Here is a 13,884-nt window from a genome sequence, read left to right on the forward strand (position 1 = left end):
GGTAGAACATCTCTTGTAGAATGTTAAAGAATTTTACTTGAGGGGACCTGTGCAAGTTATTTTTTACTACAATGCACTATAGTCATTGTGTATAGTGGCTTATAAAGTGAAAATGCAAATGTGTATAAGGTAGTGCTGGAAGAAAAATATCAAAATTGAAAATAACAATCTAATGTTTTAATGAATCAGTCCATCACTATGATATTGCCTACAGTTTACAAACTCTAGTGCTTAGAGATCCAATGACATTATAACATAATTTCTTCATTTGTAAACCTCAAATGAAGGTTTAGTGTTTTGCTTCCAGCAGTATGTTTGTTAGAATTTCACATATGTATATTTGGTTATTTTAGCAAACTTAGGTTTTTGATTATGACTACATATATGTGTTCTCATTTTCATATTTAGAGCTATCTGACATTGTTTAGTTTGAGAGTACAAGTTTCTGGTTACCAGTTCACCCATTCCCCTTCTCTTACAAAAAGTGTATTTACTTACTGTTTTGTTCCTAATACAAATTCTGTGGGAAATGATCTAGATTTCTTCTGATCTTAGTTTCTAAATGACAGTCCTTTTTATTATTATTTTTTTTGTAAAACTGTTAAAAGACCAGATTTTGTAAGTGCACCTTTATGCATGTTTTATCTTTGAAATCCTGCTTCTTTCTGGTTACACATGGTATGCATTATAATCCCATATTTCAATTCCTGCCTTTCTCCTGGCAGAAAACTGACCCGAATTCATTCATTCATTCATTCATTCATTCATTCATTTATTTATTTATTTATGTATTTATTTATTTGTAATTTATTTATTAATGAATTATTTATTTATTAATTAAACAGAGCCTCTTGTTTAGATTTCCCAGAGGCGTTTCAAGGCTGTGCCTGGCAGCTGGCTAATCAGACTTTCTGGAGGTTGAATGCCCAAGTTTTTGATGAAAGCACGAGTCCTAACAAACACATTTGCATTGACTTATTTTGGAGTGAGGGCATACTGAAAGAAAACTTTGAGCAACTTTGCTTTTATTGTTTCTTTTTATCTTTACAGACATTTTTATTATAATATAGAATATATTATCTAATTATAAAATTTAGTGGGTGCTAAATAGAGAGTGTGGAAAATATAGATAGAACAAAGGAGAAAAAGGATTTTTAATCCCTCCAGTGTACCCATTTCACTGATATCTTAAAATGTATTTACTCAGTTTTTTTCATAGAATTGTTATATTCTACACAAATTACACCATTCTGCTCTTTTGATATTACACTATAAAGAATTTATTTTCACATGTAATCAAATATTCTTCAAAAGCAACATTTTGAATGGCTTTGTAATATTCATTTACAATTATATACCTGTATTTTATCATTTCTAATTCTCTATTTTGAGCCATTTGGAATGGTCTGGATTTTTTCCCTTTTATATTATAAATATCTTTTTTGTATTGAAAATAGTGCTTAAATTTCACATCAAATTTATGTAAATCTTCATTTAAATTTCTGGTTATTTCCTTGTGGTAGATTCCCAGAAGGAAAATTACTGGGTCATTGAATATAATTGTTTTTAAGATCTTAGTAGACATTGCCAAAATATTTTTCGTACCCTTGTGAATTAGCTCATACTCTTCCGGCAAAGTAGGAGTTTGGCCAAATCATTGAAGCCTCTGCAGCATTGATTGTTATCCTTTTGTCATTCTTTGATAATTTGGTAGGCAATGGGATATAATTAAAAACTCACATCTTTATTTAATCTGTATTTCTTTGATTACTACTGAAGTTGCATTTTTATGTGTATTTACTCTTATTATACCTCACTTATTAGAAATAGAAATCACTACAAGTATAAAGAATATAAATAATGTTTGGTAATGGAACCACATGGATCACAAGGTGATTATTTAGATAATGACTTTGACATAACTCAGTTTTCTAATTCACTAAGGTAGCATTCTCTGAAAGAAGGAAGTTAAGGTACTGAAAAGTAGAATACACTGACTGGGCTCTAATTCTGATTTAGCCTAGCTTTTGAAATGGCCGTCAAACCACAGTGGACTACAGTTTCCTCATTTGAAAGATAATGAAATTTCACTAAATGATTTATTTGTTCCATTATAGCCCTCACTGTCAAAATTCTGATTAGTATAGAAACACTCTTCAAAATTAGTGTTATTGTTCATAAAATAAAATATTCTAGCAGTATTATGAGTTCTCAACATTTCATTCTGAGATGGCTTCAAATATTAGATTAGAAATTATTAATTTAAAACTTTATGGCAATGAACCCAATGTATAGCAAAGTTTTAGTGCAAAAATTACTTTCATATAATTGTAAGTTCTTATTTTGGCGGTGCAGCCACTTCTTTCACTTCATACATTTTAATATCTTGTAATTAAAAAGTGTAAATCACATTGGATCATTCTCGCTCTCCTCAAATGCTATGCTACTCATTGTCTACAACATTTTTTTCAGTCATTTGCTGTCTTACACAGTTCTCATCAAATTCTGTGGTCTCAATTACTCTATTCAGTTTCTTAACAAATATTTAGGTACTCACGGGAGTCTCAGTCATTTGCCTTGTTGTATTTATCAGTAAGTGAGGATAACCCCTAAGTCATGAAACATCCTTGATCTCTAGTACAGTGTACAGTTTATAATTATTTGTTAGGTGGCTCATCCACTGAATATTCATAATATAACATAGGCTAAGCATATTCTCTGACACACAATAATGGCTTTGTAAATATGTAATAAATGGTGAATGGCCTTTCTTTCTAATCCAGTGTTGCTTCTGCTTCCTGTTAATAGTATAATGGTCTTCTATAACTAGGTATGTTTGTATTAATAACACAAAGAACAACGATTGCACCGTAGCAACAACACAAGGTTTAATAAAACTTATTCTTTTGTAAGCATTGCATTTGGACTTCGTAACACCATGGTGAGATTGGGATGCAGATTTTTATTTCATAAGTGAGGAAAGAGAAGTAAATTATATTAAGGAGATTTCTTTACATATATAAATATTTAGGTACAGATTTTTAAAAATCCAAATCTTCAAATTGAGAATTGCTTGTTCTTTCACTACATCACACTCTCATCTAATACATTCCCATTAAAAAGTTTAAATTTACAAGTGAAATTGAGCACTTGAATTTTATCAAATGTTGTAACTATTACTCAATATTTGAAATGAAAACACAAAGCTGAGTTTATTGCTTAAATAAGAGGGAATTATGCTGGTCAACCACAGTCTCTCAAATTAGAGTGTTTTTAGGTTTGAAGTCAAGAGATCTGTGAACATTCAGAATTATAGGTTGATGTCACTTTTAGAAGCGTGGTTGATTGCTCAGGTGAGACTACTGTTAATTGGTTTGCATTCAGAATTTTGTTTGGTGAAGTGAATTCACTCCTGATTGACAGACTTTTCAGAATCGAGGTGTTACCAGTTGGGGAAGCTTGATCAAGACCATGTAGGCAGGTAATCGTTAATTGATTTAAATGAGACTGAAAAGTGTATTGGTGGCTACTTGTTACCTTGGCTATGGAACAAACGGTTTCCTCCCTCCATCCATCTCCTTCATTTTATTCTCAGTTTATTAATCTTTGTATCCTCAGAGATTAGGACAAAATTTTGTATGTAGGCATTTCCAAAGACTGTGGAGTAAGTGATCAAAAAATCGAACGAAGTCATTTTGGACCTCTCAGCATTCCTATCATGTAGCCCCTTGTTTTCATTATGTAACCTATTTAAGTTCTCTAACACTGCCTGTGTGTAGATTGGGTCATAGCTTCCCACATCCCTCCAGTTTTTTTTAGTCTGTGAATCCTCTGCACTTAATGGTTTTACTTTACAAAAATTTTAATGGTGTCACACTCTTCCTCAAATGTAATTAATTGCTCTCTGACCTATTGAACTAAGGCCAGATCTGTTAGTTTGCTGTCAATGATCTCTAAACGTTCCACTCACAATCTACCCATGTTATCTTTTTATTCGCTATCCTCCTCTTGTGGCTCAGAGACTCAGAGCCACTACTCCCAGGACATGTCTAATCTGTCCCTACCTCTGTTCTTTTGCTCATACTTTTTCCCCATTTTCCCTATTTTCCCATTCCCAGCTAATGAAATCCTATACATATTTATTTCAGTTTCCTATTCATAAAGAATTTTCTAGTCCCTCAATAATAATTTCTTCCACTGGTTGTGCCCATTCAAGGAACAAATTTTACATTCTGCTCAGCAATGAATTATTTTATACTTTTCTTTTTCTTTACTTATTTTATTAGTCCAGATTGTGAGCAGAATCCACAAATTCTCTATCTTGTTAATCTCCTGGATAATCTATTAAAGTATTTTAAGTCTTTAGTAAATATATATTCAAGGAATTCTACATATTTTAGAATATCTAAATCCCTTTCTTTAAAAAAAGAAATATTAGATTTTACCTGAATCTTGTACAACCTCAGAGGAGGGATCGTAATAGATTGAGGCAAAAATGTCAATAGTTTGGCCAAATAGCATATTTATGGTAATTATCGATATTAATATTTGCTTTCATTCACAAAATGTTTTATGTAGTTAAAATGTATTATAATTTTATAGACATTTGCTTGAGACAATAGAAATAATGCTTGATTTATTTTTACCTTTGTTTTTCTTTTTATCATATTTTTTGGCATATATTTGAAGCCAAACGTATACCTGCACATGTGTATATATAATACAGCAGTAAATAGTCATTTACAAACCTTATTTAATGCAATGCCTTTCTCACAGCATGGTTTTATTTAATACACTAAAAAATAAACAGAATTATAAATTACACTCATCACGGATAAGTGACTAGTGAGAAGGAAGAAAACATCTAGTTTTAAAATATGATGAAGTGCAGTATCCATCATACAATGAACACATGAAAAAAATTATCAAATGAAAGGGAGATTTTAGGCTTCAGAATTTTAAAGCTAAGATAGTCAGATTTTTTAGACAGACAGTAGTCATGCACAAAATATTCTTCAGTTTTTCCTTGAAAAATATTTGCAAAAATTACCTTCCCCATCTGTCGGTTAATAATTAAATTATAATAAGGAACAGAGAATACGTATTGTATAACTTTGTACCTCTCACCCTTATTCATTTAAGTGTCCAATAAGTATCTTTTGAAAAAAAAAATGAGTGAAATGGTGAAAGAGTAGATGGTATAGTGGTCTGCGTCAGTGTAAGTTTTTTGACCCTTGTTACTCAAAGCCAGCAGCTTCAGCATCACCTCTAGGCTTGCTGGAAATGTAGAGCCTCAGGCTCCACTCCTGACCTACTGAATCAGATTCTGGTTTTAAAAAAAGTTCCCAGGTGATTCATATGCACATTAAAAATTGAGAAGTACTGTATTATACTATGGATAGAAGCAGACCAAGGAACATTAGTTAACTTTTCTCTCCTCTGTAACTCTTTTAAAAATACTTTAAAAATAGTTGTTCTGATTAATCATGTTCCTGCTACTTGTGAAGGGATGGACTAAGTGATCTGTTCAACCTTTCTTTATGCTGGTGGACTTGAGATTTTTTTACTCATAATCAGAACACCTGTCTAGCATATAGATATTTAATTTAAAACAGATCTTTTAATACTAGCTAAGATAAATTTATGGCAAGAAAAAATGCCTGGCACATTGCTGCAAAGTTGCCTTGGCCTCCTACCAGGACTTACATTCTAGGATTGATGATATACTTCACATAAAGGGTTATTTTTATGTCTTGGTTGCCTGGAATGAGCCTAGTGTGTAAATTGTAATGCCAACTAGCCAAAGAACCTTTAGAAAGAGCTGCCACTTATTATGTGTTATTACAAATTATTTTTGTCTTTAAATGCTGAGTTTCTTTCATTCCCTGGATGTGGCAAAGAATGTAAGGTCTGATCAATTCTATGTGAAGGACTTTTAAATTTATCTCTAAAATCTGAGAAGGGAACCAACATTTGACTTTAACAGATGCACCATAATGTAAACAAATATTTTTAATATACTTAAGGAATATTATAAATCTTTATATATACGGTATAGATATATAATTTTATTCTATTTTTATTGTGAAAATACATGATTCATTTCAACAAAAAGACATATTTTGCTCTTTATATACTTAATCGCCAGCAAAAATTTGATTAGGAGGCACAAGCTTTCTTTACTGGAAGCCAAGGCATTAAACTCTTTTGTGTAATTGTTTAATTGCCAATGCACCGTTTTAATTGACATGCTAATAGAATTTTAAGTGGACAAGAAGATGTTATCTTTTATCTTTGTTTCTTATCTAAAGAGAACCACTCTCTTAGATGGGCTAGTTTGGCAATTTGACTTAGAAAAAAGTATTACGGGATGAAGTTTTTATGTGAACAAGGAAAAGAAATTAACTTTAATGCTCATCTCATTGGTCTGCCAAATTGGAAGGGCATTTTAGGCCTGATTATCATGTCCTAATTGGTCTCTGGAGGATATTCATGGACAATCGAGTGCTCATTAATTTGTCTTCTTCCTGTAACATTGATTTGTTCATTCTCCTTTTAGAGACTCAAATATAGAAACCCAAAACTGATGTGTGGTGTTAATGTACTTACAGATGTTGCCACCACTTATCCAGATAAGAAGTCCATCTTAATGTACATCACGTCCCTCTTTCAAGTTTTGCCTCAACAAGTCAGCATTGAAGCCATCCAGGAAGTGGAAATGTTGCCACGGCCATCTAGCGTTACTAGAGAAGAACATTTTCAATTACATCATCAAATGCACTATTCTCAACAGGTACAGTGCTGAAAGTACAACTAATATCAAAATTATTTTCTATTTTAGATGCATTTTTAGGTATTATACTCATACATATATATATAAAACTATTCTATCTATGGATATATACATACATATAAGTATATGTAACAAAGTATGTGTGCATACACACAAATATATTATCTATATATGTAGCATAATGTACCTGTGCATGCATGTGTGTATATACATATTTTAGAGACTCATTGTTTTTTTTTGTTTGTTTGTTTGTTTGTTTTTATAAAGAGAGAGAGACTGACTGTAAACCTTTAAAGTTTTATCTGATATCACGGACTATAATATTGTTTTCAAAGGACATTGTTAAAATACTCTGTTATTGATCGACACCTTATTATAGCAATATGGAATACAGAATATATTTTATTTTCATTATGTAAAATGAAATAAAACATAAGCTCATATACACATTAAACTTTCCATCAACTAGAGCAAAGAGAAAAGCATTAGAGTCAGAGAGAAGGCAAGTACTGTTTAATAATATTTTCTTATTTTTAGTGGCAGCCCACTGGCATATTAACAAATTTTGATTATTCGAGGTAACGTTTTTTTTGCTAAAATAAAAGTAGTTTAAATATTTTAAATCAAAATTAAATGGATACTACATATGATAAAAATTTTTATTACATCGTATAGAATCCTGTGGAATTTCTTTCATTACATGGCTTTTTCTTGCTCCCAGTAATGGCTATTTGGGGTATTTTCTTGTATTTTTTTGACACAAGCAATGATGAAGAAGCCTTTAGCTAAATTTCTGTTGAAGGTGTGGAAAGTGCTTAGGTCTAATTTTCTCACTCTACTGAGCTAGTTCTATATGTAGTTTATGAAAACTTCAGTCCTTTCCAGGGTATCGACCTGATGAATTCTGGTTTTGTTTACTTTGGGTTCATAGAAAATTGCTTTTGGATGCCTATTTTTGCCAGATTGAAGAGCACCATCCCATATTAGTGCTGGAGTTGTGTCAGTATGAAATTTTTATGGTTAAATCCTACCCTTATATCTTCCCTGATGACCTGCTCTCCAACGTGATATTAAGCACCACAGGTCTTGGAGTGTACTCATTTCTAACAGCAGTTTATTTGTTTTTACAGTTAAACTTTTCATCTCACTGTTTCCATTTAATGTTCATTTTTCTAATGTATTGAAAAGTAGTCCTTCCAGGATTACTCATGTTTCCTCCTCCTCTCTGTCCCCCTCCCCCAACTCTTTTTTGCAGATTACGGTCAGTCTAGCACAGGGCTATGAACGAACTCCTTCCTCACCTAAGCCTCGGTTCAAGAGCTATGCCTACACACAGGCCGCTTATGTCACCACCTCTGACCCCACACGGAGCCCATTTCCTTCACAGGTCTGTCAACATTTACTGTCCTACAAAACCAAAAGTTTCTTCATCCAAGAAAAAATCTAACATGGCTTTTGTTTGTTCCAATTTAGCAGTGCCTTTTTCCTCATCCATCAAGAGTTGTTTCATTGTTACCAGTTGTTTTATATACTCTCACATGATGCTGTTTTGCTATTAGACTTCTTTAGATTTTGTTCACTTTATTTTTTATTTATTTTTTTAAATTTATTTTTTAGTTACAGCTGACATAATATTTTATAAGTTTCAGGTGTACAATATAGTGATTAGGCAATCATATACTTTACAAAGTGCTCTGGGTTTAACGTATGTTGATTGTTTATGAATGGGGTTTCTCCTAGTAGTGATTTATGCTTTCATTATGTAATTACCTGTAAGGGTAGCAAATGGTTACAAACAATCATTAAGTTCATTAAAGGTTTATATATGCAACTTTTGAAAGAACTGTGAAAATATATGAAATTTACTAATCACTATTTGGGGAGATTTTTCTAGATATATAATATGTTAAGGAAATATGTACTCTATAAAGATGCATTTATTATATTTTCATTCTATAAAAAATGTATTTCTATTCTATTTAAAAACCATAATTGCAAACTTCTTCATGTGATCGCTTTTATTTTTGCTAATTTAAACTTGTATATAATAGGCTCTGTAGTATTTATATAAAAGAGTCACAGAAAAATTGGGTCAGATTCTATATACCATTTAATACTTTCCACATAAGGCATCTTACTAGTGGAGTTTTCTACCATTGCAATAATGTAGGGAACCTAAAAATACAAAAAATTATAGCCTTGTATATGTTAGAGCATGAAAGTGAAATGTGCTAGAATTGCTAGATTTGCTAGAATTTATTTTTAAAAGAAAACTTTATTTTGCTGAGTAGAGAATTTGAAAAGTTCTTGAGGAAGTTTTATCAAAACTACACTATTAATGGGAATTTAGAAATGATAGACCTGATCCTATTGGTGAAAAAGTATACTTTTTTTTTTTTTTTTAAAGATAGTAGTTGTATTTAATTAGTGATTTATTTGGCATAGTTAATTGATGCATGAGACTGAAAATTCTTAACACTGAAAGATTCCCCCAGGGAAACACATTTCAAGGCTTAGCTATGCCCTCTATCCTTGGCTACTTTCCTTGCAAAGCTGAATAAAGGAGACTGGATGAGAAAGTACGTGTGACTCATCCTTATCTTCAATTAAATTCCCATCCACATTTTCACAAAGGCTAGTTGTATAAAATTGAACAAGAAACTTAATCTGCTTTCCTATCATCAGTAAACAAAAATAATTCTGCCACACATTACTATATGCCGCGTGTCCACATTATATGAACTGATACAATTCTCGTAAACCTTATAGAAGTGGGAGGTGCTATTTTATACACATTTGAAGTTTAAATATATCCACCGTTTTTTTTCTTTCCCTTCCCCTTTCTCCCACCCTCCTGATTCCCCCTGACTCTCTAGGCTCTTTTATCACTATCTTCCCATTGAAACCTCTAAGACTTAAAGAATAAGACTAAAATAAAGGGGTATAAGCCAAGACAAAGAAATAAGCATTTCTCCCCCTCATCACTCTATTGAGCTGCCTTTTCCAGGTTTTCTCCAATGCCTATTCTAGCAGCACATTTTTACCTCATTACCACCTCATTAAGGCATTGCTCAGGTATAACTCCTTAATGAAGTAATTAAAAATGGACTTAATTTTGCTAGACTCCATTCGTTCACTTACTTTTGTCTAAATCTTACAAAATATATATTTCATAAAATAGTCAACACATTCACTTATTTGTTTTGTTTAACGTAAGTTATTGAAATGTACCTAATCTTATCCTTTAGAAAAGAAAAAGCATGAATTACATTTAATGGGGAATGATATATTCTGCCTGTTTCTAAGGTAGCATATCACAAAATAATGTTACACTTAGTTAGATTTGATAAGTTTATATCTTAATTATTTATGAAGAATATTTTCTGAAGAATTTCTCAGCGGGGCTGAGCCTGTCCTGCCCCCTACAGGTTGTATCTGATCCACTTCAAATGAACTCGAGGCAAGCCAGATTGGATTCCATTAGAGGGTTTCATTGAAGTGTTTACTTGGTAGTCTACAAGGAAGGGAGAAGTTTTCAATAATATATATGGAAGATAGCCAGGCAAGTGACTGTCCTCTATGGAATCCATAAAATTCATTAATTACCTTAAAAGTTCCCAACATCTTAGAAACAGCAGTTATCCTTATTGGTCCCAGTCTTGAAAAATCTTGTTTATACTCATCGCAGTTTGTGAACCTGTTGAGGTGAAGCAATCTGATTTATTTCGGGATCTCTGCCTATAAATGAGTTTTTCTCATAATTTACCAAGAAGAAAAATCATTTGGATCCCCGACCCTTTTTATTATTGATTTGTTATCTATCTTTAATTGGAGATAATTTTGAAAGAGGATTTCGAGTGGAGATGGACGAGAGCTTTTGATTTTATTTCCGGACGTGACGGAGATTAATTCCATAATTTTCGCGATGCATTTTTCAGGAGCCTTTTCCTGAGGTTTCGATCCGAATCCTAGGTTTCTATCGAGATAGATGGCATTTTCTTCGAATAATTATCGATCGACGGAGTTGATTGATGAAAGAGATGATTTTGCCGGAGCGATGATTTCGAACGAGAGCCCTTTCCTTTCCTTCTTTCCTTCTTTCTTTAATTCATTCATTCAAAAAATAATTAGTCACTAAATCAAATGTCTTCTTTTCAGCTCTCAGGCTTTCTACTATAGTTGAAATACTGTTCTCATAGCCTCTAGTGGTCTCCATTTCTGACTCTTCTGTATCTCTTTCATTATCTAGTCCTTTCTTCTCTACCAACTCTTCAGTGTAGGAGTCTCATGGAAGATCTCTTGACCTTCCTATTTCTATATACTTTATCTTATCAATATGATTTAATCTCTTGGCTTGAAGTTGTATGCAGATGACCATTACATGTTTTTACTTCTTCCAATATCTGTTGAGTTACAGCCACATTTCCAACTCATTTTCAATTCTTTTTTATCTATACCTTGATGTCAATCGATTTCTCAAACCTCCTGTGTCCGGAAGTGAACTTTATCATTCACAAACCTGTTTCTTATTCTTTTTGTTATGTAAATGATAACATTACTCAGCAGTCATCCAGACTTAAATATGTGACATGATCTTTTGTCTATATTGATCTGATATGCAATAATGGAACACTTAAAGTCAATTCTTTCCTCACAGCATTTCTCCTTTAAGTTATGTCCCCTCATTATTCGCACATGTCCTCTGAATCAGGCCCTCAATATATGTCTTCTAGATTACAGAAATATCTTTGCAATTATTATCACTATCTTTAGCTTTGCCTCCTCTAAATCCAATTAAATTTCATTTTTAATCGTTTTAATATCATTCACAAAACTTTCTTTATTTTCTTTTGAATTTATAACAAGTCCACTCTCCTAAATTTCATTAGGAAGCTCCATGACCTATTAACAATTTATATTTTCATGCTTATTTCACACTAGTCTATTTCATGTTTTCTTTACTCCAACTAAATTAAATCACTGGCTCTCCTTCATAAGTGCCAAGCAATTTCTCCATTTTAGTTTTTATGGTCCTCTCAGCTTAGAGTGACTTTTGTTTCCTACAAATTGGCCAACTGAATCAAAATTTCAAGGCCTAATCAATAAGTGGCAGAGCATGGATTCAAGTTTAGATTTATCTAATTCCAAGACCATGTTCTTTACGGTAACCAACACTGACTTTTCTCTACTATGATTCTTATATATAGGATTTCTCACATATGGAGTAGTATTCATTTATGCTATCATTTAACACTTATTTGATAATCACCTACTATGTGCCAGATATTATTATAAGATCACCTGATATATCAATAAACAAACATATGAAACAATTCCTGCCCTAATGGAGGGCATATGCTCATGGGATAGTCATAATATGAATAAGATAAATAATATAAACAAGTAAAACCTTTTAAATATTATGTAAGTAATATGCATTAAGCAAAGTAAAATGTAGTAATAAATGCAATGGTAAGTGCTAAAAAGAAACAAAAATAAAAGAGGAAAGTGTAATTTACCGTATGTGGCAAAGAAGAGTTCAAATTTGAGTTTGGGAAGTCAGAGAAGGACTCACTAAGAAGGTAAATTTTGAGTAAAGACTGGAAGGAGGTGTGGGTATGTTGGGGAAGACAAACTCATGATGAAGAAACAGTGCAAAAGCCCTGAGTTGTGGGACTACTTGGACTATTCAAGGAAAGGTATCGAAGAGGGTCACAATGCTAGGAGATGGTGTCTGAACTGTTATAGTAGACCAGATCTCAGAGGGCCTTTTAAGTAGTGGCAAAGTGGAAAGCAATTGGAGGAGTGACCTAAACTTATATTATTTCAACATGGCTGCTGTATGGAGAATAGACTGAAGGGAGCAAGGATGGAAACAAAGAGACTTGTTAGAATACTATTGCAATAATCTAGGCAAGATTTGATAGGGGCTTGGATATGGATTGTTTCTCTTCCTTCCTCCTCCCAATTTTTTTATTGTGGTAAAATGCACATAATACAAAATTTGCTATCTTAACCATTCCTAAGTATACAGTTTGGTGGGATTACGTTCATAAAGTTGTACAACTATTACCACCATTCATCTCCAGAAATCTCTTCATCTTGCAAACTGGAAAGTCTGTACCCATTAAACAATCACTCCCATGACCCCCTCCCTCCAGTACCTGGTGAGACTACCATTATACTCTCTATTTCTATGAGTTATTTTTTTTTTTTTAAGAGTCCACGTATAATGAGATTGCGCAATATTTGTCTTTCTGAATCTGGCTTATTTCACTTAGCATAATATCCTCCAGATTCATCAGTGTTGTCACGAATGGCAGAATTTTGTTACTTTTTAAGGCTGAATGATATTCTATTGTATATATGTACACACCACATTTTCTTTATCCATTCATACATTGATAAACATTTTGGTTGTTTCCATACCTTGGCTATTGTGAATAATGCTGCAGTGAGCATGGCTGTCCATATATCTCTCTGAGATATTATTTTCATTTCTTTTGGATATGTACCTAGAAGTGGGATTGCTAGATATATGGTAGTTTTTTTGTTTGTTTTTTTTTTAATTTTTGAAGAACCTCCACATTGTTTTTCATAGTTTCTATCAATGAGCATGATGCATACTGGTTGAATTTTGGATATACTTGGACAACCTATAGTATTTGCTAATGCAATGCGGAACACATGTTTGCTGTCTTCTTTTGAGAATATTTATTTGTGTTATAAAAAAATCAAAGAGGATAGATAAACTTCTAAAGACCATTAAGCAGAAATCATAACTAAACTTGTGTATTATGAGACATAATTAAAACCCATGAGTTAAGTTTAGCTGATGAAGAAGCAAATAGCCTATGAGACATAGGCAGAGGTCAAATGTATGTTAACTATAGATAGTAACTTAACCATTTACATATGTTAAAATGGAATAAATAATGGAATACACAAGAGTTACTTATGAGTAGAAATGAAAAGACCAAATCTTAAAATACGATTATATCACCTCTGGGTTGCTACACTATTCCTGAATTGGCCACCCACTAATGATACTCAGTAGATCTCATTATGGTCTCCCAAGTGCTCTACATAAA

The 13,884-nt window shown here is 32.5% G+C and overlaps 1 protein-coding gene across 1 annotated transcript in view; it reads left to right on the plus strand.

Annotated features, from left to right (window-relative positions):
* DMD (dystrophin) overlaps positions 1-13,884 on the plus strand; it is a 1,897,222-nt gene that overhangs the window by 444,776 nt on the left and 1,438,562 nt on the right. Inside the window, 2 exon segments of the mRNA XM_039846417.1 lie at positions 6,612-6,793; positions 8,049-8,180. Of these exon segments, the coding sequence (XP_039702351.1) occupies positions 6,612-6,793; positions 8,049-8,180 (314 nt within the window).

This window comes from Pteropus medius, unplaced genomic scaffold (genome assembly GCF_902729225.1).
Source record: "Pteropus medius unplaced genomic scaffold, Ma_sr-lr_union100, whole genome shotgun sequence".
Lineage (NCBI taxonomy): Eukaryota > Metazoa > Chordata > Mammalia > Chiroptera > Pteropodidae > Pteropus > Pteropus medius.